This window comes from Drosophila tropicalis, unplaced genomic scaffold (assembly GCF_018151085.1).
Source record: "Drosophila tropicalis isolate 14030-0801.00 unplaced genomic scaffold, ASM1815108v1 contig_1187, whole genome shotgun sequence".
In the NCBI taxonomy this organism is placed as follows: domain Eukaryota; kingdom Metazoa; phylum Arthropoda; class Insecta; order Diptera; family Drosophilidae; genus Drosophila; species Drosophila tropicalis.
The window spans coordinates 1,200,915-1,221,118 of record NW_027172559.1 but is presented as its reverse complement, the minus strand read 5'-3'; the positions used below and the strand labels follow the sequence as shown (position 1 = coordinate 1,221,118).

The 20,204-nt window shown below is 34.7% G+C and overlaps 5 protein-coding genes across 11 annotated transcripts; 3 read left to right on the top strand and 2 right to left on the bottom strand.

Moving 5' to 3' along the window:
• Window positions 1-717: 717 nt before the first annotated feature.
• LOC137577844 (putative RNA polymerase II subunit B1 CTD phosphatase RPAP2 homolog) lies at window positions 718-12,496 on the bottom strand. 7 transcript variants are annotated; one of them, XM_068291427.1, is made up of 4 exons: window positions 12,255-12,359; window positions 2,580-2,936; window positions 1,417-1,469; window positions 718-1,348 (listed from the first exon to the last, which is right to left on the bottom strand). In XM_068291427.1, the coding sequence occupies exons 2-4, from the start codon at window positions 2,870-2,872 to the stop codon at window positions 852-854; spliced, it is 843 nt and encodes a 280-aa protein (XP_068147528.1). In that variant the 5' UTR covers window positions 2,873-2,936; window positions 12,255-12,359; the 3' UTR covers window positions 718-851. The 7 variants fall into 7 exon arrangements, with proteins under 7 accessions (XP_068147528.1, XP_068147504.1, XP_068147535.1 ...); XM_068291403.1 differs by lacking the exon at window positions 12,255-12,359 and adding an exon at window positions 8,679-8,968; XM_068291434.1 differs by lacking the exon at window positions 12,255-12,359 and adding an exon at window positions 6,509-6,528.
• Fkbp59 (FK506-binding protein 59kD) lies at window positions 9,628-11,739 on the top strand. Its single transcript, XM_068291391.1, has 8 exons — window positions 9,628-9,909; window positions 10,005-10,147; window positions 10,296-10,416; window positions 10,478-10,616; window positions 10,679-11,036; window positions 11,099-11,209; window positions 11,275-11,412; window positions 11,483-11,739. The coding sequence occupies exons 1-8, from the start codon at window positions 9,711-9,713 to the stop codon at window positions 11,594-11,596; spliced, it is 1,323 nt and encodes a 440-aa protein (XP_068147492.1). The 5' UTR covers window positions 9,628-9,710; the 3' UTR covers window positions 11,597-11,739.
• Window positions 12,497-12,582: 86 nt separating the features above from the next.
• On the top strand, window positions 12,583-13,121 carry LOC137577889 (cysteine-rich PDZ-binding protein). Its single transcript, XM_068291456.1, has 2 exons — window positions 12,583-12,803; window positions 12,870-13,121. The coding sequence occupies exons 1-2, from the start codon at window positions 12,640-12,642 to the stop codon at window positions 12,997-12,999; spliced, it is 294 nt and encodes a 97-aa protein (XP_068147557.1). The 5' UTR covers window positions 12,583-12,639; the 3' UTR covers window positions 13,000-13,121.
• A 103-nt stretch (window positions 13,122-13,224) lies between these two features.
• LOC137577067 (putative leucine-rich repeat-containing protein DDB_G0290503) lies at window positions 13,225-17,915 on the top strand. The gene is made up of 7 exons (XM_068290446.1): window positions 13,225-13,427; window positions 13,534-13,623; window positions 13,675-14,728; window positions 16,677-16,763; window positions 16,829-16,942; window positions 17,008-17,139; window positions 17,193-17,915. The coding sequence occupies exons 2-7, from the start codon at window positions 13,612-13,614 to the stop codon at window positions 17,843-17,845; spliced, it is 2,052 nt and encodes a 683-aa protein (XP_068146547.1). The 5' UTR covers window positions 13,225-13,427; window positions 13,534-13,611; the 3' UTR covers window positions 17,846-17,915.
• Window positions 17,876-19,975, bottom strand: mtDNA-helicase (mitochondrial DNA helicase). Its single transcript, XM_068290458.1, has 3 exons — window positions 19,664-19,975; window positions 19,160-19,603; window positions 17,876-19,101 (listed from the first exon to the last, which is right to left on the bottom strand). The coding sequence occupies exons 1-3, from the start codon at window positions 19,965-19,967 to the stop codon at window positions 17,993-17,995; spliced, it is 1,857 nt and encodes a 618-aa protein (XP_068146559.1). The 5' UTR covers window positions 19,968-19,975; the 3' UTR covers window positions 17,876-17,992.
• Window positions 19,976-20,204: the final 229 nt, after the last annotated feature.

Here is a 20,204-nt window from a genome sequence, read left to right as displayed (position 1 = left end):
ACTATCTTCCTATCAACTAGCACATTGAGCGTGCACACAACACTTGGGCATGGAAATGGACTGGAGAACTAGGAAAACAAGAGGGACCCTTCCATCATTTGGAAACGGAAGTAATGGAATTACAAACAAAATCACAATCATTCGTTTACATTCCAGCTTACTCACAACTAGAATCAGAATTCGAATATTTTGATATTGGAATAGAGATAAGAAATGCTTAAATAAACTGTAGTTGTTTGTCTCCACCTTCTCAGTTTGGCTAGTTTCAGTCCAATCTTAACAAATATTTAGCATAAACTTAGTGACTATACATATAATTTTTTTGGGGGTTTTAGTTTATTTACGCCAATCCCGACCAGAACTGTGTCGTTGCCGTCGTGCACCACCAACACTATTTAGGGAACCATTGCTACTACCCGCAGCGGATCCATTCAACATATTGGGTTCAGGGTAACGTGCCACAACATCATCAATTAGCTCAAGGATGCCAATTTTAAATTTACGACGCTGTTGCGGGGTCAAGGAGGCTATGTCGGGCAAAATGCTACGAAAGAATTCCATATCGGCCATTTCGGAGACACTGTAGCCGCCAGCATTAGTCATGGTTGTGGTGGCTTCACCACATTCCGTTTTGATGCGTTTGGGCATCTGATGATGATCGGAATGATGATGCGGATGATAATGCATTGGCATTTGTGGCGCTGGCGATACACGTCCATCCGAATAGATCAAATTTTGTCCCGTTTCGGCCAATTGGACATCAGGGATGAAATTCTGTAGGCTATCGGCACTGGCTGTATCACTTCTAGCCGATGATCCTACTCTGGGATGGGATATATTCGGTGTACTAGTTACATCCCCCCTCCTCCTCCTCCTCCTCCTCTCTGCTGTAAGGTGAGAGTGGCTGCTATTAGGGGATCGAAGGCATCGATAGTTTCCTCATCATCATTCTCGGACATCGACTGTTTCATCTCATGGACTTCGTCGCCGTCATTTTCCGACATAGATTGCTTAAGCTGTAGAATTTCCTTGCCAAGATTATTATTGACAGAATTGATGGTTGTGGTGGAACAATATAAATGCTCTTCATGGGGATGCATCTGCTGCTGCTGTTGTTCTTGTTGTATCTGCTGTTGTTGCTGTAGATGCTGCTGGGATAGATGAAAGAGCGTGGCTAGACTTGTATGGCCATCCAAATTGTTCCGCGTGGACTTAAGGAAGGGTAACAAAAAGGCCATATGTTCTGTCAGATAATACGGCTTATGTTGCGGTTCCGATCCATTCTGCTGTTTGATATAACGAGACAGACAGGCACGCAAATTCCGCCAACGCTCCTTGCAATGAATGACTGAAACAAAATCAATTTAGATTTTAAATTTAACGAACAAATGGAATAGTTGGAGTAGTTAGGCTTACCACTTTCACGGGTTTCCTTGGAAATTAGCACCCAAGCTTTCTCTTGATTGTCTCTGAAAATATTTTAAAAAAATAAATAATTTTAAGAACAGTTAAACAACAAAATGCTTACAATAACATAATAGTTTTAAACGCTTTATTAACAAGTCTACTAATAATATTTAGGTTTTTAATCAGTTTCTGAAGTTTAAAATGTGTGTCTTAAGGGATTTTGATCACAAGTTTTTGTAACATTTTAGTAAATTTGATTAAAAATATGGTAACTACATAAATATAATTTTTAAATCTAATTTCAAAATGTTCTATCCTAATTTTTTTAGTTTATAATTAGGCCATTTTCCAACTGACGTTAAAAATTTATATATAAATATACAACAATGTATTATAAATATAAATATAATTTTTAAATGGCGTCTTTATCCACTAAATCTTAGTTTTCATTTTATATTCCCCTATGCATGAATCATCATCGAAACAAAGTATTTTTTGTTAAATTTATAAAAGTCGAAAACAAAACATTTAAGTTGTTTGTATTTAGTTTTGTTAGTAAGTCTTTAAAGTCATAAAATTTCAGGTTATTATATATTCGTTATTTATACCATTATGGCATCATCAAATTAATCTTGCGCTGTAATGATATACATAACATAAGACTCTGTAAAAGTAAGAAAAAAAGTTTTTCCACTTGTTTTATAAAATATCACAATTTTTTTGGTAATTTGCCAATATACATATGTAGAAGGTTTTAAAGTCTTAAAAAAATTAAAGACTTAAATATTTTAAAATTGCAGAATCGTAAAGATTATCGTTTTAAGAATTTTTTAAGGTTTTATAATCAATTATAAAAGATTCCACTTTAAAAAATCAAATTTAGCTGATTTCATATGAATATTCTCAATAATTGTTGCTTATTTTTTGCTCTTTTGTTTTTTAATACATATTTTAATAAAAAAAAACTTCAAGGTGGATAATTATTAAACAAAATGGCCGTTTTTAGTTTAAGATGCTGGTATTTTGTTTCTAGAGTGAAATACTCTCTTAAATTTAAAAATATTTAAATTGAAAAAGAATAGATGGAGATAGAGATTAAGAATACCTTTCTCGGAAAGGTGTTTAAAATGCTAATTTCAAAAAAAAAAAAAAATCCAAAATATTAAACTCACCTGTTGCGATATTCGGGCACTTTTTTGTCATAGAGACATTTGTGTGTGCGTACCAAATTCACAAATCGAATGTTGAAATCCTCATCCGCCTGCATGACACGATTCGTTGATCCTATATTAACTATTGTAGTTAGTGAGTCGTTATTATTGTTGTTGGTACTACTGTTGCTGTTGTTGTTGTTGCTGCTGTAACCATATACCGAAGAAGAAGTTGCTGTCGTGCTGGTAGCAACTGTTGCAGTCGTCGATCTTTCTTCGGTATCGTTGTTGCTGTTTGTATTGCTGGTTGTCATATTCCAATCGTGTTTTATTTTTTCTTTTTTGTATTATGTGCAATATTTAATGTGCTGTGGCAGCCTGTTTAAAAGAATTGCAAAGGCAAAAATTGTCATTGTAAAAGTGTTGCCAAATGGAAAAACGAAATCGATTGTGTGAGAAATGTTTATAAGCATTTTGTCTTACAAATTGAAATCATTTAATGATTCTAATTAAATAAAACATAATTAATAACTATTTGACCAGGGCTGAATAAAGATAAGCGGGATTCCTGAGCTTTGTAACAAGTACACCCCAAAGTCTGTCCATGTATTTGATATACTTAATCCAACTTCTGAAAACTTTTCTTCATCGATTCTTAAAGGTTTTCAATTTTAACTGTATTCCTTATCGGTATTCAAAATATTGTTTGGTATCACAGTATTTTTAGTGGGATTTGAAAGCGCTTTCGATTTGAATTTTGTGTTTTTTGGTATAAAACTTCTTTTTAAGGGTTTTTGAAAGTGTTTGAATGTTTCTTAAGTTTTAAGACAAAGTTTATTTTGTTTTTTGTTCATTGTTGTTGCTGCGCCCTGCCTTGGTAACTTTAAAATCGAATCGAGCAGCAGCAGCAAAAACAACAAAAGAAACGTGTCTTCGTTTGCCCCCCTCAGAACTTTACCCGCCTACCCAATACCCCCGTCCAGCCCGTATCAGTCAACTGTTTCTACAAATTTCATTCCGTTTCATGTTGTTTGTTTGTGTTGGTCTGCTGTCTCAGCACGACGACGACGACGAAACAACAGAGCTTTTTATGTCATATGTATGTGTAAGCGAGTGTATGAACAATACATACATACATACGTAAATACATACGTATTCTTTTGTGAAACTTAATAAAACATTATGGTTGTTGTTATTGTTATTGTTACCGCTGCTGCTGCTGCTGTTGTTGTTGTTCGTTCGTTCGTTCGTTCATTTTGTTGCTATTATTTTCAGTACAGTTTTGCGGGCAACGCGTAGTTTGTTGTTGACAGCAACTTTGTTTACTTTTCATATTATTAAAGCCAACAACAACAACAAAAGCAGGCAAAATAATATCTCTATATAAATGACAGACAATTCTTATACCCTACACAAGTCCTTGACTACATACTTTTGTAGTAGAGTGTAGATCCTTTGATTAAAAAATACACTTACATATGTACATACATATTTATATTTACAGGATTGAACATGATCATTCACTTGCCCACTGACTCTTTTTTTCTGTTCTTACAGTGGTGGTCAGCGTGTAAGCCCCTTTTTTTTTTTTTTGATTTTAAATTTGATTTTCTCGGCTCCTAAGAAACTTAATAAAGAAATTTTTTCAGTTATTTGTTGGTTATTGTATTTAGAATCTGACACGTAATTATTGTCATTCCAGCTTTCGACGTTTTTTTTACAGGTGCGTTTGAAAAAAAAGCTACCCCAAAAATGTTTGACAATAGTTTAGCCCGGTCATTTCAAAATCTTTAATATTATAGTTAGACATGTGTATTCTTTGAAAAAGTTGTAGATCTAGATAATCTAAGATAAACTGCATACCAAAAATTTTCATTTTAGCCCCAATATTTGTTTTGGGGCCCATCGAAATTTCGGGATTTTGTATGTAATTCTTGTGGTCTCTTTGTTTGACGACGTTTTACGATACCAATTTAAACTTAAGTATTATTTTCTTATTCTAAGTATGAAAGTGAATTGAATTTCCCGTCAAATGATACATGTTTCATAAAAATCCGACAAAAATTAGATTGATTTCATCGCCCATACTTAAAAAAAACTAGGTAAGGAAAATTTCCCATACATGCGTGCAAAGAAAGAGACGGAGAATGTGTGGGAAATTTTGCTAGTTCTAGTCTTTTTTTTAAGTATGGGCGATGAAATCAATCTAATTTTTGTCGGATTTTTATGAAACATGTATCATTTGACGGGAAATTCAATTCACTTTCATACTTAGAATAAGAAAATAATACTTAAGTTTAAATTGGTATCGTAAAACGTCGTCAAACAAAGAGACCACAAGAATTACATACAAAAATCCCGAAATTTCGATGGGCCCCAAAACAAATATTGGGGCTAAACTGAAAAATTTTTGGTATGCAGTTTATCTTAGATTATCTAGATCTACAACTTTTTCAAAGAATACACATGTCTAACTATAATATTAAAGATTTTGAAATGACCGGGCTAAACTATTGTCAAACATTTTGGGGGAGCTTTTTTTTCAAACGCACCTGTAAAAAAACGTCGAAAGCTGGAATGACAATAATTACGTGTCAGATTCTAAATACAATAACCAACAAATAACTGAAAAATTTCTTCACTAAGTTTCTTAGGAGCCGAGAAAATCAAATTTAAAATCAAAAAAAAAAAAAGGGGCTTACACGCTGACCACCACTGTATATTCTAAAATCTCTGGCGAATGTGCCCAAAAATGTTTTATGTAGTATACTTTTGGGTGCTTATTTTCCAACCTCAGATCGCTGAATGTTATAAACTCTGGATGGGCAAAAACCGCGTTGATATTCAGAATCAACGCACCGGAATTAGTTGAGGGGCACCTCGCAAATTAAAGTCATTAAAAATCAAATACATACATATGTACATATGAATACCGCAATTAAATTAAGTAATTTGTTCTCATATAACGTAGAAGTAGAGATTCTATGAAATTTTACTTTGAACCTAAGCCTGATAATATTCCTAGTTGCATCCTTTAGATGTGTTCCATTTTTCCATCTAAGCCTTTATCCTAGCTATTCAAATCGTCGACCTAATGTTGGGCATGATATAAGACTCCTTATATTATCTTATATCATTCTGCTTCTCAATAAATCTGATATTTCAGCTCATTTTCATTGTACAAACATTTGTATACAAACATCAAGAACGAATCAATGGGGCAGTACCGAGAGTTCTTGCAACCCCCCGAAATGTCAATATTTCAAACAGTTTTCGACTTTGATTTAATTTTGATTTTCAGATCGTTTAGAATAGTTAAGGATTCTTATTGTGAGGTCCAAAATTATTGATGTTGGGAAAGAATAATATAAATAAGTTTTGACTGTTATATCCACGAAATGATTTCTTATGTTATTCATTTGTGATTCCTTCATATTAGACTCAAATCGATTTCCGACGTTACCTGGCCAAAATCTTGATTGGTTTCGACTAATCATTGACCAAAATAGAGCTTAAGTACTGTAACTTAAAGCACAGACAGAAAGGAAAATGACACCAGAGTAAAATGCAACGATTTAAAGGGAAAATAAATAGTAAATTCAGGTAAATTTGAAATTAATATCTACACAATTTGTTTACCCCTTAAAAAAAAAACTAAATCTTTGCGTATATTTAGTTTCACAATTCTCTAATAACATATACAAATATAAAGTGGATATCTGTATGTACATAGATAGAGGGGGAGCAAGAGCTAACCAGAAACATGACTAGGCAGCATAAATTTTTATGCTAGCAACCTGTCTGGTGCTTGGCTATCAACTTGGCCAAGTGGCAAGCAGCAGCAGGTTGTTTTTCGGTTGCCTAGAAACATGTGTGTCTAGTTATGTAATGCACTTAGATTACTATATTTTACAGGGTATTTCATTGCCGTAGCAGTTGTCCTGACTTACTGTGTTTTCGTTATACCCAAGTTATTTTTGCTTTGTTGTCTCGACTGGTGGTTGTTATTGTTGAAAGCTTCGTCTCGACGCTGATAACAGAGAACAACAACTGATGTTGCAATAACACTGCATCAACACCGACCAACGAACAACAACAACAAGAACAGCAAGTGGAACGAGTCACATTCGTATTCAAAACATTTTGATCATTTGATATTCAAGAAAAACAAGAGAACTCGGAAATTGATTCGCATATTTTATGACTGCAACTACCTGTTTTTGTTACTGGATTCTAATCAAGTCACTCTCTGGCTCTTTCACTTGGGTCTCACTCTCACATTTAGTCAGTTAGTCAGTCGGTCAATCTAACAATTTTCCCGCCACTTCTTCAGCACCTTACAAACGGCTTAGCCACCAACCCCTCCCTCCTGCACACAGACACACAATTTTTTGTGTGTGATTCGCACAAAAAACAACGTGCGCACAGTGGCCTTAAACGTTTCAAAAAAGGTTTCTTAACTTCAAGTCCATTTGACTCTTTGGCAGGTAAATCCACACATACGTTTGTGTGGATATGTGTGTGTCTTTGTCATGATCCTTAACAAGGTGACAATGCATTTGTTTCCTGCAAGTATAAAATGGCAGGTAGTTTTTCAAGGGGCCTCTGTGCGTTTAATAGAATTTTTATTGTTTCATCTTTGTAACTTTCTTGCCTTTGCACTTCATGCCTAGATGGTCAAGAATGTTTTGCTCTTTCCGCAACTTCCTTATCCATTTAACCATCTGCTGAAAATGGTTCTATGTATAAATGTAGGAATATCGAAATGTGATAAATAAAATATTATAAATCTTGGTTGTTTTTGTAGGGAAAACCTTAATGGGGGACTTTTAGGAATTACTTTTTTCATAATTCAAGTATCAAATACATATATATTTTTTATTTGCCTTTATTTATGTATTTAAAAGAATGATCCATTATTTATTCTGGCCAATTTGAAGTATTAAGGCAGACTATTAACATGTGGAATACAATACTGAATTGAATAAGTCGATAAAGATCCTTTAGACCTTCAGAAGTTGATCTTAGGTGTTTCTTGTACCAAATTATGGCCATCAAATAATGTCGTTTTAGACTTTCGGGTTTTAGATCCAATAATCTCGACTCAAAATTGTCTATAAAAGTTTCAAAGAAATGGTTTTTTAATGTTTGAATACACAATTTATTATCATTAAAACAGTCCCAACTGTGTTGTGATTCATCTAACATTCCACAGTTAGCAAATTAGTAGACACAAGTTTTGAGTATGTTACAACCACTGTGCGTAAAAAAATTGTTTTGTTGTTTTGTTGTCGTCATCATTATTATTGTCAGCGAACTTCATTATCAACATTGAACGCGCGTGTTTTTTTTCATATTGTACAAATATATATGAACGTGTGTAAGTATATGTATATGTATGTATTTGGTTCTACCATACTATTAGTTCGTCATTTGTTGTTGTCGTTAGTTTTGTTTGTTCACTTTAAAAAAAAAAAGAAAGAAGGAAAGAGTCAATGGTGGTGCTGCTGTTGTTGTTGTTTTTGTGTCTGCTATTAATGATGATGTTGTTCTTGTTGTTATTGCTGCTATTCCTGCTTGTTGCAAACAAAAGAAAGCTAACTTGGCCATCGAGTCATACACAGATATTTATTGTGTTACGTCTATTTAACATAACACACAGAGAGATATCTATAACAATATATACATACATATGTATGTATATGTATATATCTATACAAATATAATTGTACACAAGAACAACAACAACAATAATGACAACAACAACAACAATTCTGTTGCTGGCATATGAAATAAAAAGTACAGCAATGTGCAAAAACAGAATAACAAAAACACAAAAACAACAACAACACAATTTCTAAATCTAACAAAATTTTGCAGAAATCTTGCCCCCTGCTACTAAAATCCCCTCACACACCCCTACCGCCCCCTTCTTGCTAACCACCTGCAATAACTTTGTTAGATAGACAAATACATACATACAGAGCAACAATATGGTATATCAAATTTGTTGTTTCTTTAACACACTCAAGGAAACTTTTGTTGCGTCTTGTTGCTTATCTTTAAAAATAGTTATTGCTCATGTAATTGTTGTTAGTACTTGAAAACGTTTTCAGTTACCTGATTTCGAAATGTTTTTCTCAAGCGACAGCGGTTAATATATACGTAAAGGTGGGGAAAACCCGTATCGAAAAACAAAACCGTTTCAATGCGCGAGTTTTAAATAGCGCGCCAAAAAAAATTACTCAAAAAAAATTTGCCCCAACGTCAACGATAACTTTGACTGACGTAACGTACAAAAATTGTTCACTTTTCAATTTAGATTTTTCTTTGGTTTGTATATGTACATCTATATCTATATACAACATATATCGTATGTTTCACGTTTCAAGCAACGAAAGCGACTAAAACAGGCAAAAAAAAAGTATCTCAAAAAAGTATCTATCAGCCACAGAACAAACAGAGAACAACGCACAAAAACTCTGCTCTCTCATACAAATATACATATGTATGTATGTATATAGATTCGTATATGTACGAACAGCTGCCAGCAGGCAACTTTTTATTGTTGTTGTTGTTGTTGTTGCAGCTGCTGCTGTTGCTGTTGTTGCTGCTGACGAACAACAAATAATACAAACATACACGCATACATACACTCAACGTATGTATTGCGCCTGCCTGCGATGTCACCGTGTGTGTGTCTATGTGTGGGTGTGTGTGTAATGTGAGTTAGAAACGAACATTGTCGCTCTCTTTCAGAATAAACAATACAGCAAGCAAACAAATGCGAACTGATTTGTTTTTGTGCAAAAGCTCGCTCCAAAAATGTTCGCGTAAGCTCGTTTCAACGAATTTTTGTTTACATTTACTTCGTGTATGAATTCGTATGGCAATAAGCCAAAGTCAAAATGCGAGAATTCAAATTATAAATTTACCCGCTCGAACTCAGAGTTGCTCTTTTATTTTCCATGACGGTGTGGGAGTACCCCAATCATCGATAGAGCATATCTTTGATAGTTTCTGTTTATCGATGACTGGCCACATTCCTAACTATCGACAAGTTGCTCCACACTAACTGTCTCTGGTGCCTTTTTTCCCAGCAAATTTTTTTCTTGTTACTTTTGCAACTCCATCTCAACAAGAACAGTTAAAATGCCTGAAGAATCAAAGAAAATCGATTTATCTAACGATGGAGGAGTCCTTAAAGAAATATTAAAAGAAGGAACCGGTAGCGAAACACCAAACAACGGTTGTAAAGTTTCGCTGCATTACACCGGCAGATTGGTCGATGGCACCGAATTTGATTCCAGCGTAAGCCGCAATGAGCCCTTTGAATTCGAGCTTGGCAAGGGTGAGTTTTAATAGGAGGGGTGACATTCTATATCCACGAGGGCTTCTAGAATGTTTAAATGAATATAAATTTTCATGTTTTGTATTTTCTTTAAGGCCGTGTTATCAAAGCCTTCGATATGGGAGTAGCCACAATGAAACTTGGCGAACGATGCTTCTTAACATGTGCTCCAAATTATGCCTATGGTGCTGCAGGCAGTCCGCCAAGCATTCCACCCGACTCAACATTGATTTTTGAGGTAATTGCAAGCATCTTATTAATTTATAAAAAATGATTTTCTTTTAGGTTTAAGCAAAACAGATGCAAAGGAATGACAAGATTTTCCAATAATCTTGCGAATTTTTAATAATTTTTTATATTGTTCACCTTTCATTTACTACTCGTAGCTTGAAATGCTGGGCTGGAAGGGAGAGGATCTTAGTCCCAATCAAGATGGCAGCATTGAACGGACTATTCTAGAACAAAGCGAAAAGAAGCGTACCCCCAGCGATGGGGCTTTTGTCAAGGGTATATAAAGACAATCTAATTTTGCGGTTAGCTTCAAAATAAACCACCATTTCATTACTAGCTCACATTTCTGGATCATTCGAGGGTCGAGTGTTTGAGGAGCGCGATGTTGAATTTGATTACGGCGAGGGCAGTGCCATTAACCTTATTGAGGGCCTTGAAATTGCATTGGAGAAAATTAATGTAGGCGAGACATCCAAGTAAATATAAAAAATTCATATTTCATTTCTATAGTTTCTAAATAATCATTATCTTTTCATAGAATTAAGATTCAGTCAAAGTATGCCTTTGGTTTGAAGGGCAATGAAGCCTTTAAGATTCCACCAAACGCCACAGTAGAATATATAGTGAAACTCAACGATTGCGGCAAGGGCCTCGAAGAATGGAAATTGAGTGACGCCGAACGTATCGATGAGGCCAAAGTCTACAAAGAGAAGGGTACCAACTACTTTAAGAAAGAGAATTGGTCATTGGCCATTAAGATGTATAATAAATGTAAAAATCTATTACCGAACTCTGCCGATTCCAATGAGGAGGTCAAGAAGCTAAAGATAGCTACACACAGCAACATTGCCCTGTGCCATCAAAAGTCTAATGACAATTTCGATGCCAAACAAGAAGTACTTAGTTTAAAAATTCATTTACTTTATCAAATTTCTTTAACATAAACAATTTATTGCAGTGTAATGCCGTATTAGCCCTAGATGCCAATAATGTGAAGGCATTGTATCGTCGTGGACAGTGTAATTTGATTATCAACGAATTGGATGAGGCCTTAGATGATTTCCAAAAGGTGAGATATGAAAAACTGGAGCTTAGTCAGATACCTGAAATATATGTATGTGGTTTTCCATTTAGGTTATTGAACTAGAACCTGGCAACAAGGCAGCGGCTAATCATGTACTTATTTGCAAGCAAAAGATCAAGGAGAACAAGGACAAGGAGAAGAAATTATATGCTAATATGTTTACCAAATTAGCTGCCCACGACAAAGAGGTATAGATACGCGCAAACACTCGTGAAAAATTCAAGAAACGTAGCATATTTTAATACATTTTTATCTTAGACCGAACCAATAAGAGAAACAGATGTACTCAGCAAGTGTGGGGAATGGTCTGAGGAGGATGCCAAACGTGAAGCCGAGTTGACTTTAGAACGCGATAATGTAATTATGATCTAAATATTTTGAAATTTGTCCTTACTACAAAAAATTCCAACACACACACATCTGGTAATGAAAAACGATTTAACTTGAATGTTTACATTATATTTTAAAAATATATACAAAATATGAATATATGAAATACATTAACTAAGCTAAAAGTTGAAATTTTGGTTTCATTTCCTTGTCACGTAGCCACAGAGGCGTTACAGGAACTTGGGATTTAATATATTCGGATGCCTGAAAGCAATGACCGGAGCAAAATTTCTTACGCTCTGTTATATCGTAGACCTTATTTTGGCGTGCACAAATTTTGTATTTTTGGGAGAGAACGCTATATATATGTCATACAAATTCTAAAGTTAATCAATGAAAAGTAAATTATAGGTAATAATCTTACTTCTCCAAGGCTGTGGAACAAAGTGGATAGCCACAGAGTTTATTAATGGAACGTTCTTCAACAATATCTGCATAGTTATGAGGATCAATTTCACATAGCTGGGTATTAGAAAAATGTTGGATTAATATTGTAATCTTTAAACAATAGGTTATGTCGCCTTTACATGTCTGTCACCAAGATCAAAATACGTCTACACACAATCAAATATTTATGTACAAACGGGAAAATTACTGATGTATATGTACATTTACGTTTCACATTTCAATTTTTACTTACCAGGCTTATAAACTCATCCTGTTGAATATTTGGCTCTATGAGTCTAACAACTATTTCCTGTGCTCGAGCCAAGGCTTTTCTCTTTTTAAGGACAGCCGCTATTAATTGTTCTCTGTAACAGGATTATAAAACTAGTAAGTTTGAGGATTAAAGTTGCAAATTGTGAAATTACCTCAAGTTGTCAGTGTTTTTTGTTGTCATTTTTGCAAATGTTTACAAATTCAATGATAGTGTGACCGCACTTATCTACATGTAGAGCTACAGATTTTTACCTATGATTATCGATAATATGTATGAATCTGAGTACTCTCCAACACTACGCCTTTAGATAATACGGGCACACTGTATTGTAAAAACGTAAACAATTGACGAAAATTTAACTATAATGGTTTGCGAGAAATGCGAGTCCAAATTATCAAAATTATCGACGCCAAATCCTTGGCGGACCAGTGGAGCACCGGCCGGCGGACGTAAAATAAATGAAAATAAAGCCTTATCATCGGCCCGTGAGCGCCTCAATCCCATAGGCACTGCACTGGCTCCATGCAGGTAAGAGAAGTAAGCAATAATAACAGTTTATGCGACATTGATTGATAAATATTTTATATTTACTAGAATTTGTAGACAAAAGGTTCATCAAATGGGAGCACATTATTGCCAGGCCTGTTCTTACAAAAAAGCAATCTGCGCAATGTGTGGAAAAAAGATACTTAACACCAAAAACTATAAGCAGAGCTCGACGTGAAATGAAGAAACTAGTAATAAGTTTTTAATAAGTCTAGACTGCATAGACAGGAGTATATTTAGAAAATAGTTCATTATATTTTAAGGTCGTCCAATAAAACAAATTGCATACCCCACTCAAAATTTCAATTACAAATTTCTGTTACAACGATAAGCCTGACAGTTATGTATAAACAAAAGCGGACTACTTCACAACACTGTAAAAACAGCTGGTAACTAGCTTGGGCACTCTTGATGTTTCCTTTTGCGCTGCAACAAGGAAAGTGTTTTGTCTCTAAAAATTAACAACGAACGGGCAAATTTTTCGTGTTTTTCGTTCTTCCTTTCTGTGATAAACTGAATTTAATACATTTCATTTCCCTAATTTAGAACAGGTATCTATTGAGGGTTCAATTATATCAAAAAACCCCCAAAAACTATTTTGAAGCTGTGAGTCACGGTCTAGAAAATTGAAAGAAAGCGCTATCTCTGTGCACATTCTGCATGTGACGTAAATAAAATAAAACTAAACAGCAAATTTTTTTTCTTATTTAAGTTACAACCTTTTCTCCACTGGCGTCAATAAGTCAAACGGCAAAAAAAACCATAATCTGATCAAACTAAAAAAATCGAAATGTTTCAAAGTGTAAGTAACTTAATAATGTGCATTCAAACAACAATAAATTATTTCTTTCAGTTTCAGCAAAAGATGGCTAATAAAACTCCAATGACTTCACCATCAGATCTACAGTTGCTCTCATTGGATTTTGAGAAAAAACTTTTGAAATTTCAATTGGAGCAGGAGAAGATGAAGTCGGCAGCGGCTCGGGCCAATGTTGCTCCATCTGATTACCAAGAAAAAATCGAAAAGTTGCAGAGGGAGCTTAAGGAAAAGGAGAATATAATAGCAAATTTCCATACGCAGCCTTCAAGTTCAAATAATAATGATAATAATGTTATTAACAACAATAATAATGCTATTGAAAACCCTTCATCACAGTGCGAACAGAATGCATCTGAAATGGCAGAAAAAATCAAGGATTTGGAACAAAAACTTGCATCTTGTATAAAGGATAAAGATAAAATTGCTTTACAATTGCAAACCAATGCCTCTGAGAAGCACAACTATTTGGGGCTAAATTTTAAGCTTACTATGGAAAAACAATCGATGCAAATGGAAAAGGATAAACTCAATCAGAAAATTGAAGCTCAAAAAACAGAAATAGAAACAATTTCTAAGAAACAACAAGAAGAAGTGGCCACCATTTTAGAAAACTCTAAAGGTCTTCAATCTCAGCTTCAATCAAACCAAAGTGTAATACAAAAATTAAGCTCTGAAAATGAACAATTGAAAAAAGAATTAAATGTAGCTAAGGAGAACATTGCCAAGATTCAAGAAAATAGTCGCATAGTTCGGCATGAGTACGATGTTAAATTGGAGAATCTTAATGTGAACCTCGAGTCGAAGACATCTCAAATTCACCAGCAGGAAAAAGTTATCCAACAACTGCGTAAGGATTTGCAAAACCATGAAAATGGCGGTAAATTCAAAAGTGTATGCACTGAAATCCAAGAATTGGGCAAAAATATGCAACTTCTACTCGATAGTCAGTTTGAAGAGAAGGAAAGAAAAATATCTGCATTACAAAGTAATTTGAAAGACTTTAGATCATGCTCCATTTGCTTTGAGGAAATGGAATCGAATGGCGATCATCGATCTGTATCATTGCCCTGTGGTCATCTCTTTGGGAGTAAGTGTCTTAAAATTTGCCTTCAACAGGCCCAAAATTGTCCCAAATGTAGATTTTCGGCAAATTCTCGTACTTTGCGTTACATATTTCTTAATTGATATTGTTACAATTTTTTGTACATAAGTAATAAACCATTGACTTGCTATTAAACTACAAACAACAATAAAAGGCAAGAAAAAGATATTACATTTTGTAAACATAGCATATAATTATTTAAGTATTAGAATCCAAATGCAAGTCAGTTGGATAATAATATGCCATACAGATATACATTAAGATGCCTACTTGGGAATATAAAAAAATATACATATGTATGTATTGAAAATGCTATACTAAAAAAAAAACATATTTAAATTTAAGTAATTTGGAATTCCCACTTCCAGTGAATGCTGTTGTCTTCTTAGACTTCTTCCATTTAAAATAAGTAAGCTAAAATATACAAAATATAACATTTGTTTAAAAGTGTCTTATAAATTGCTAGTTTGGCAATACTTTTTTATACTTTTCGAGAATACTCCATTGGATCGAAAAGGCAGATGGCCTTTGAATTTTTGAGGAAAACTAACAACTAATTAAACAAGAGGGCCGGGGCTAACTTCGACCCCGTCAAAGTTTGTCACTGTTCGTGACTTTGGCGTTTGTATGGGAGCTATATGATATAGTGGTCCGATCCGGCTGAATCCGAAATATACAACCCCTGCAGTATATACAAGCCTACGTGCAGATCTGTAGCTCTTACGGTCTAGGAGGAGTTTGCGTTGATCCAGACGGACGGACGGACATGGCTATTTGAACTCGTCTCGTCGTGCTGATCAAGAATATTTACACTTTGTATGGTCGGAGATGCTTCGTTCTATGCGTTGCACACTTCTAACGAAAATTAATATACCCTTTTGCAAGGGTATAACAATTTTTCACATACAGTAATAAAGTTCTCAAAGAGTATGACAGGTTTGTAAGAAAAAATCAAAATGAGTGAAACTTGCGTTGGGATGAAAAAAAAAAAAAACAGGGTCCTGGATCTCATACGAAATAAGGTCTTGCGATCCAAAATTTCTACAGGGTCTGAATAAAATGTTTTTATTTATATGTATTTAATTCTACAAGTTCAAAAGTATATCGTCATAGTTTCGAAATTTTAATGACAAAACATTGAGAAATTTTGTTCAAAAATAAAATTAATATTTTCAAGATAAATTTTTAGTGTTGTGCAAGTTGTTAGAACTGCATAAACTGGGTCGTTTCAGACGATTTTATACTGTTTTATACAGTTGGGCAATAATTTTTTCGCACATCTGTAAACATTTTTCACTCATAGTAGAAAGAAGTTATTTTGAAATAATTTGTTTTTTTTTCTGTCAACTTTCATTTAATTAAAAGACAAAAAACTTTAACAATTAAAGCACATAGAAATTAGCTAAAGACTAAATATTAATTGATTAAAACAGTATACAGACGTACGCAGACATTTTTGACCAACTGTAAGTATAATAAACATTTTGATCAAAAGTATGATTAAGTTTTGTGGGTGGCTTTAGTTACTTTTTAGCTTTTGCAAAGCCCAGATCGTTGGCAAGAGACTCAAAGTTTATTTTTAATATTTCAAAGCCGTTAATTATAAATTATATTTAAAATCTCGAGTGGCATATATAAAACAAAGTGTGTAAGAACTTATCTAAAGCGGAATTAAATTACTTGTAAATTTTACAAAGTAAATTACAAAGAAATTTGTGAATTTATTATCGATTGTATTACATACTTTTCGGCGATTTCTCTCTAAAATTGTTTTAAGTTCTTTTCTTTGGTAAATGATTAGTCGATTAAGCATTTCATTTCTATGAACTGTTGAGCTTTTTTTCTGTTTCCAAGAAATTGGGGTTATCTGTTGGATGTGAACAAATACATATTAAGAATTTGGTCTTTAATTTTGTTTTATTTTTAATTTCAGACATGATGAATAATAATTATGAATATAGGAATCCTTACCAGCCCACTAGACAAGAATTTGCTGCTACTCTGGTGCCACCTGTTTGCTGTATGTAAAATATTATTTACATAAATATTTTTCAAAAATATTCATTTTGTTTTTAAAATTACAAGATATAGATCTTACCGATGATGTACCACAGGAATATTCCCTAAATTCCACAACAACATTTCAGATACCAATGGTAAATCCAATTGATGGCCAATTTAACTTGCAACAAACTCCATGTATGTAAAACATATTTAAAATTAATTTAGTTTAAAATTTAATAAGTGATTATTTAATAAAATAGATGTCATCAATGAAAACAGAACATCATCCAACTTGAATGGATTTCAAACAGTTATTCCAAACGTAGATCAAATTGATGTTAATTCTGCCTTAACGCATGATAATGGATCATTTAACAATCTGCTTAAACATCGTATGTACACACACAGAGTCACATTTAAAGAAAATTAATAATCTATTCCTTAGCCTTAGATTTTATTGATGATAACAATGTTTTTTCAATTTTGGGCGAATTGAATTCTACCTTTCCAAATTCAAGATCTTCAGGAATAACAACTCAAACTCCAAGTGATTCAAGCATAACTCATTTTCAAAGGGATTATAATGAAATAAAAATGAAAATAATGAAATTATTAATTGCCCTAAAATCTACAATAAACGGGCAAAAGAAAACAATTTCCGAACTTAAAGCACAGGTGGTCAATGAAAAACAATTATACATATTTCGGGCCGAAGAGCAAAAACAACGAAGTGACCAGCAGCATCAAGCACTTCTCCGTCAGATCCATGAATTGGGTAAAAAACTAAACCAAATGCAGATTTTGACAAACGAGAATCATAATAGAAAATATGCCCAATTGGAACGTCTTCTGGAAGAGGTAAAAAGTCAAAGTAGTGGCACCACCCAAACGGTAACACAATCGAGTAATCCCTTCACAAAGTGGAAATGTTCGATTTGTTGGGATCCAGAAGCATCAATAGAACATCATCCAATCGTAGCACTATCATGTGGACATATTTTTCACAATAGTTGCATACAAAGGGCAAGACAGGATTCGCATCAATGTCCTTTATGCAAACAACCGTTTAATTCATTAACAAAATTATTTGTTGGCTAGAAAACATTTCAGTGTAACAAAAAAGAAGAATGAATTACTATATTTTGTTTAATCATTTCTCAGGCTTTGTCTTCTCATTGTTGTTTTTAAATATTTAAGAAATAAATACTCATTACTTTATAATAATCCAACAACTTGACTCAATAATCACATTGGTTTTTCCTTTTCCCTACGACGTTTGGCACTCTGCACTGTGGTCGAATAGCTTAGAGCATCTTTATCGAATTCCAGCGGCATAATGCCAAGATCTCCACTATAACGATTTTTGGCAATTTGTAAATATTTCTTTCCCCTCACCGATGTTAGACGTTTGTCCTGTATGATTAGCACATTGTCAGCCTCTTGGGTAGCTTTGGCTGTGCCAAATACCGAACTTGTCGTTAGTTCATCTTCTTGTCGCTCCTTACGCGGATGCATAACCAATGTCACATGGACATTATGTTTGGTGGCAAAACTACGAAAGGCCGCTATAATTGAATCTTGCTCCCAAAATTTATCACCCCGATAACTGGATACGCCCATCATGAACTGGAGATTATCAATTATCACATGCTGTACATCATGAACATAGGAGGCATGTTCAATAGCCTCCAAGACCGGCTTAAGTGGCTGCTGACCATGAAATGTCATAAAGAAGAGCGGAATTCGTTCGAACTCTGTGGCCCAGTGGCTGAACTCATTGAGTTTATCGTCCAAAGGATAACCAACATATTGACGCAGTAATGTACTTGCCAGACGAGTATTGCGAATCTCAAAGGAGCCCCACAGTGTCGAAACTCCCTGGACAGCCAAATCCAAAGAATATTCACTCATAAAAGTGGTTTTGCCGCTACCTGTGGGCCCTGTCAAGATGGTTAGCTCGCCACGACGATGACCCTTAAGCAATTTGTTAAGCACCGGGAATCGTTTCCATTTCACGCCATTGACTTTCTCAATATTTTGCAATTCGCTGAGTATGTCATTGCGCATTTCATTGAAAGTGGTAATCGATCTATGACGAACTGGCTGGGCTTTTGCTAGAATATGACGAAGATTGAGACGACGACGTTGAGCCAAATGCGGTGACGGTTCTGTTTCTGTTGGCCTAATGAGCAGGCAACGTTTGTCCTCCAGTTTCTGGGCAAACGTTCGAGCTGCATCCCAACTATGTGAGGCATCGTAGTGCAACCAAAAGATCAACTCCTTGAAAACTTCCAGTCCAGGCAAACATTCTTGAGGTAGCATTTTCAGTTCGAATGGCAGGCAGACAATGGAATCTAAAAAATAAATAATTTCAATTATAAAATGAACTCACAATATTTATGCAGCTCTTACGTGTTTCTATGTTCTGTGTGGCAAGGACTATGAAATCCATTACATTACTAACCAGCACCGCCTTCTGTTTGCCACTTCCATGCATGAGTAGTCCAGAATTTGTTGCATCCTTGTGAATAATGGTTTCCTCATGGCGATCGCCAGTCAGATGCAAAACTTTTTCACCCACCACATGTTGGGCAGCGTTACGCAATTGAAAGACTAGCAGCTGCTCTTCAGGTTCCAATTGTGCTCCTATGGCATTTAACTGTGTAGCCTTCAGACCCTTTATGGCTAGTAAATCACATGCTTCCTGGGAGACACTTGTAAGATTATTATAAGAAGAGGTAATCAGAGGTTGACGTTGACTCAGCCGTTGATATCCAGCTGGTGGTGTTAATTGATAAGCCGGCAATATTTGACTTAGAGAAGTTTTCACTTCACAATTGGCACAGACAACAGTGCCTGGAAAAAGAAACACCACATTAATTGTGATGAATATATTTGCTTTAATAGAAACCTCACCAGTTCGTTTATTTACATAGGCCCATCGTGCAACTTGTCCTTGTCCTTTGCTTACCCCTCGTTCGGATTGAAGGTCTTTTGTGTTACGTGCAGCACACAGCCGGCATTCCAAATGCAAGCACGTGTGTCCATCTTTGTGTGGCACATTGTTGAATCGGAGCTGTCTTTTAAAATCTAAATATTCTTTGGCATCTAACGTATAGTCCGTCGTCTCAGTCTGTGTGGCATAGTACTTAGTTAAGGCTTTGGATTTGTTGCTATTTAAATTGCTGAGCAACAGTTTGACTGAAACGGCGCGTCGCATTGTACTGTTATCGATAACACCAAAGAACTGATATTTGTAAAACGGCGGGCATTTTCAAATAATTAGATAATGGGGCTTAAATCCCTTTAAATAGAACGACCCAAAAACTAAATTTACGTGCCTTTTATATATACATATGTAAATCGTTGGGACAAAACGCAAAATAAACTAAACAACTGAATGAAGGCATGGTATATACATATTTCAAAACAAATGGTTCTTTAATAGCAGAAATAA

Excerpts from the sequence above, each read along its gene's own strand:
- LOC137577844 (XM_068291427.1), bottom strand. The coding sequence starts at position 2,872 with ATGACAACCAGCAATACAAACAGCAACAACGATACCGAAGAAAGATCG. Across the intron at positions 1,470-2,579 it reads GTGCCCGAATATCGCAACAG|AGACAATCAAGAGAAAGCTT; the intron begins GTGAGTTTAATA and ends AAATATTTTCAG. Across the intron at positions 1,349-1,416 it reads CAAGGAAACCCGTGAAAGTG|TCATTCATTGCAAGGAGCGT; the intron begins GTAAGCCTAACT and ends ATTTTGTTTCAG.
- Fkbp59 (XM_068291391.1), top strand. The coding sequence starts at position 9,711 with ATGCCTGAAGAATCAAAGAAAATCGATTTATCTAACGATGGAGGAGTC. Across the intron at positions 10,417-10,477 it reads CGATGGGGCTTTTGTCAAGG|CTCACATTTCTGGATCATTC; the intron begins GTATATAAAGAC and ends TTTCATTACTAG. Across the intron at positions 11,037-11,098 it reads ATTTCGATGCCAAACAAGAA|TGTAATGCCGTATTAGCCCT; the intron begins GTACTTAGTTTA and ends AATTTATTGCAG.
- LOC137577889 (XM_068291456.1), top strand. The coding sequence starts at position 12,640 with ATGGTTTGCGAGAAATGCGAGTCCAAATTATCAAAATTATCGACGCCA. Across the intron at positions 12,804-12,869 it reads ACTGCACTGGCTCCATGCAG|AATTTGTAGACAAAAGGTTC; the intron begins GTAAGAGAAGTA and ends TATATTTACTAG.
- LOC137577067 (XM_068290446.1), top strand. Across the intron at positions 16,943-17,007 it reads TAACTTGCAACAAACTCCAT|ATGTCATCAATGAAAACAGA; the intron begins GTATGTAAAACA and ends TTAATAAAATAG. Across the intron at positions 17,140-17,192 it reads TAACAATCTGCTTAAACATC|CCTTAGATTTTATTGATGAT; the intron begins GTATGTACACAC and ends TCTATTCCTTAG.
- mtDNA-helicase (XM_068290458.1), bottom strand. The coding sequence starts at position 19,967 with ATGCGACGCGCCGTTTCAGTCAAACTGTTGCTCAGCAATTTAAATAGC. Across the intron at positions 19,604-19,663 it reads CTATGTAAATAAACGAACTG|GCACTGTTGTCTGTGCCAAT; the intron begins GTGAGGTTTCTA and ends TTCTTTTTCCAG. Across the intron at positions 19,102-19,159 it reads CACACAGAACATAGAAACAC|ATTCCATTGTCTGCCTGCCA; the intron begins GTAAGAGCTGCA and ends TTTATTTTTTAG.